The sequence below is a fragment of the Octopus bimaculoides genome, chromosome 6 (assembly GCF_001194135.2).
Source record: "Octopus bimaculoides isolate UCB-OBI-ISO-001 chromosome 6, ASM119413v2, whole genome shotgun sequence".
Lineage (NCBI taxonomy): Eukaryota > Metazoa > Mollusca > Cephalopoda > Octopoda > Octopodidae > Octopus > Octopus bimaculoides.
Genome location: NC_068986.1, coordinates 87,282,337 through 87,286,696, shown reverse-complemented (window position 1 = coordinate 87,286,696; position 4,360 = coordinate 87,282,337). Strand labels below are relative to the sequence as shown.

The 4,360-nt window shown below is 44.9% G+C and overlaps 1 protein-coding gene across 1 annotated transcript in view; it reads left to right on the top strand.

Annotated features, from left to right (window-relative positions):
- LOC106878625 (sal-like protein 3) overlaps positions 1 to 4,360 on the top strand; it is a 129,376-nt gene that overhangs the window by 120,322 nt on the left and 4,694 nt on the right. Inside the window, exon 5 of the mRNA XM_052968490.1 lies at positions 246 to 4,358. Within this exon, the coding sequence (XP_052824450.1) occupies positions 246 to 4,358 (4,113 nt within the window). The remainder of the gene's footprint in view (positions 1 to 245; positions 4,359 to 4,360) is intronic.

Genomic DNA, 4,360 nt, shown 5'->3' with positions numbered 1-4,360 from the left:
TATATATATATATATATATATTATAGTTACATTAGCTGAGAATGCACTTGGTATTGTGGCGACACAGCTTTCATGCATGCATATTTATAAATCATATTTTCTGATATAATGCTATTACTCTAGTGAATTTCTATCACACTATATAATTTCAGAAATGCTATATTTAATATCCGTTCGTATATCCATACCCACACATCTGTATATTTTGATGCAATATTTATACTTTGTTTTCTTATATTTTGCAGGTGAACGTCCATATCGCTGCAATGTATGCAACATAAAGTTCTCCTGCAAGAGTGCATTGCGTGTGCATTTCGGAAAGCATAAATCCCACTACAAGTTGGCTCATCGACCTGCACCTGCTCACTCTGTAAGGAATCCAGCACTGTTACCGTCACGTTTTCAGTTCTCACCGATGGGTATCGCTGTCTCTTCAGTACCAATAAGTCTCTCGGCTGCTGGAATTCCCATCACAGCTTGCAATTCACCGGTTGTGTCGTCTGCGATCAGCCAAGCTTCCTTATTGGGTTCGTCATTGATGTCACACCACAGGTCAATTCCTCCCGATGGAGTTGTTCTGGTTGGTAGTAGTAACAGTAGTAGTGGTAGTAGTGGTGCGATCAGTACAGGCGGTGCTACTCCTCTTGCTGTTGCTGCGTCTGCTGCTGCTGTTGGCAGTGGTACCGAAAGCCCGGCTCTCAAACAGGAAAACCCTGATACCAAATTGAGTGAAGATCCGCCCGCTTGCGCCTCACCTAGCAACAGTAACGTGAACAACAATACTAACTCTGTCAATAATGTTGAGATGCCAATTCCATCTTCAACACCCAATGCTACTGCTGCTACTGTTGCATCTGTTCTTCCGTTAACAAAGTTAGCCAAATTGACTTGTTCCAGTCCAGAGAGTACCTTAAATTTATCTTCAGACTCAGTCGCGGCTTCCATCTCATCTATCATTACTGCTGCCAATAGTTCGGTGGTAACGACCACGTCCTCGGCTATGGACCACATACCATTGAGCGCTTCTCGTCATTTCCACATCCTACCACCGATGTCAACAGTTCCACCGCCTCCCCTTGCAGCATTGCCGCCCAACTTTAACCCTGCTGCTCATCCCCCGCAAATGAACAACACTGATTTAAGGACTATGCCTGGAGGGCTCTTCCCACCCGCCAAGCATATTGAACCTGGAGAAAATGTTGAAGATTACATGGAAGTTAATACTTCTGAAACGACCAAACTTCAGAAATTTGTCGAAAATATTGAGCATAAGTTGAGTGATCCCAATGAATGTGCGATTTGTCATCGTGTGTTGAGCTGCAAGAGTGCCCTGCAAATGCACTATCGTATCCACACTGGAGAGCGACCTTTCCGCTGTAAGTTATGTGGACGTGCCTTCACCACGAAGGGCAACCTCAAGACACATATGGGTGTGCACCGTGCCAAGCCGCCAACCCGGCTCACCCATCAGTGTCCAGTGTGTCACAAGCAGTTTACCAACATTCTCGTGCTACAGCAGCACATTAGGGGTCATACAGCGGACACTTACCCAACAATGCCTCCTAGTCTTTATCGTACTAGTGACTGGCACCCTAAACCGTTCGATCTGAGGCCTTCCATTGAACCTAAAGAATTAGACTTGAGCAAGACATCCTCAAGTTTTCTGTCTCGTTCTGTTCCCCCTTCGACAACGTCACCATCGGTGTCTCAGACATCTACATCACCACTGTGTTCACCTTTGGAAAACAATAAAATAAGCCCAACTTCTCTGGACCTGGCTCCGAAGAATTTGGAAAATGCAACTAACTTGACAGAGACAAGCAATGAACTGACTGAAGGGGCCACTAATGTGATTACTAGGAACAGTAACAGTTTAGATAATAGCAATGTGATTGATGAGAGTGTGATGGAAGAAGGTGTGGTCGAATCGGAAAATATGGAGGATAGCATGGTTGATACTTGCAACCTCGATGATACAGGTGATATGGACGACAGTGCCCTAGATACAAGCGGTATGGAAACCAATCTAATGGATACTGAGGAAATAAACGATGAAAAGACAGAGAGTAAAGGGGAGAAAACAGACGGAGAAGACACGAATAAAGAAGAGGAATGGATGGAGACCAAATCAAAAGAAGAAGTCTGGCCCGAACCTGAAGATTCTAGAACGTCAAGCGAGGCTGGTCATGAAAATCTTGAGGAAGAAAGACCAAACTCTCTGGCTTCTGCTGCATCCCACGAATCACAAGATCTACATAAAAACCATGACTTCAATCCAGCTTCAAGCTATGAAGCACAGATAACATCTGTGATAACAAGTGGTTTTGTTCCTCCATCGTCAACCTCACTTGCCGCTTTAGAAGCTCGAGTCCGAGCAATCAGTTCAAATAACCCACTCAGTATGACTGTGGGCTCCAAGTTCAACATGAGACTCCATTCCCGTGACTTTAACCCAGCGCATAAACAATTCTCACATCATCTTCCACATAGTGCTTTCCTCAATGGAGACGGATCTCCCGGAACGTCACCCCATAGCCAGTTATATACTTCCGAGGGAAAATCCGAAAGCAATGGTATGAAAGATCCCATTGGTGCCCATTCTGTGTCTCTTCATATGCGTCCTGACGTAGCGGGTTTCCCCATGAGTTCCGTGTTTCCTTTAGCGCCAGCACTTGACTTGCGTCCCAAAAACGTAGAAGGCAAAACAAACACAACGTGTTATATTTGCTTTAAAACGTTTGCTTGCAAAAGTGCTCTCGATATTCACATTAGGAGTCACACTAAAGAGAGGCCGTTCAAATGTGAAGTTTGTGATCGCAGTTTCTCAACTAAAGGTAATATGAAGCAACATATGCTGACACACAAAATAAGGGACCTACCATCACAAGCGTTTAAAAAAAACTCCAGCAATCTTGACTCGGCTTCGATAAAAAGAGAACCCACGATCGAACTGGACAGCTCTCGCGTATCCGAGTCCCTTGCGTCTAACAACAACAGTGTCAGTCCTAGTAACTTGAAATCTAGTAATACACCCAATGATGTCAGTAATAGTAGCAGCAACAACAACAGTGATAACAACAACAGTAACAGCAACAATAACGGTCAAACTTCATTAAATACTAGTGTGAGCCAAGGAGAAAATTCCTTGCCCCTGACTCCTACCAGTGAGGGGAGTAATACATCCCCTTTTGTACGACGCCCATCTCCTAAACATACCTGCAGTGTCTGTCAAAAACACTTTTCCAGCGCAAGCGCACTTCAAATTCATATCCGTACTCACACTGGAGACAAGCCCTTCAAGTGTAGTATGTGTGCAAAAGCATTTACCACTAAGGGAAACCTGAAGGTTCACATAGGGACCCATATGTGGGGAAACAACCCTTCCCGACGAGGTAGACGAATGTCAATTGAACCCCCTTTTCTTATTGGCCCAAAAGAGCACCCTTATTTATCTCCTTATCATAGGTCTCCGGAGATTTTCTTTCATCAGTATCCACATTTCTTAAACGGAATCTCTCCAAAAATGAACGAGATATCGGTCATCCAGAGTTTAAACGGGAGTTTAAACCATATGCCCAGCAACCTGACCGAGGCACAACTGTCGAGTAAGGAAGAACCTCCACGCAGTGATAGCGGTGGAGGACACAGCAGCGTCGACAGTGGACGTAAGAGCACGGAGAGTCTACCATCGTCTTGGCCCAGTGATAGTATGCCTGGCTTAGGAACAGCTCATCATCCCTTACAGCATCCACTTCACTTACAACAACAACAACAGCAACAGAACAATTTAAGTCCCAATAGTACTAGCATCATAACTAGTGTGACACCTGTAGTTAATAACACCAACCTTAACAATACAAGCAGCAGCAACAGTCCTATCAACAGCAACAACAACATCATCGTAAACAGCAATTGTAATATTGTTAATAATAGTACAGCCCTTGATGTATTAAGTAGTAGTGTAAGTAACAATGATCTATTAATGTCCACTGGAACAGATGGAGAATTAGATCTCAGTATGAAATCGGCTTCTTTATTATCCTCATCGTCATCGTCATCGTCTTCATCCTCTTCTTCCTCTTCATCTTCATCATCATCGACATCTTTAGTAACCGGTGGTGGTGGTGGTGGTTGCGCTAGTGGTGGTGGTGTTGTCGACAGCAGTGCTGCTGCTATTGCCGCTGCTAGCGGCGGTGGTGTTTGTGGTAGCGTGGTCGTCGGTAGTGTATTGAATGGAAGTGGTGATGCTGGCGGCGTTACTGTTGGTGTGGGTGTCGGTGAAAGTAGCGTAGCTGTCGGCAGCGGCAGCGGCGGCGGCGGCGCTGTCAGTGCTGGTAGCAGTAGTAGTAGTAGTCATAGT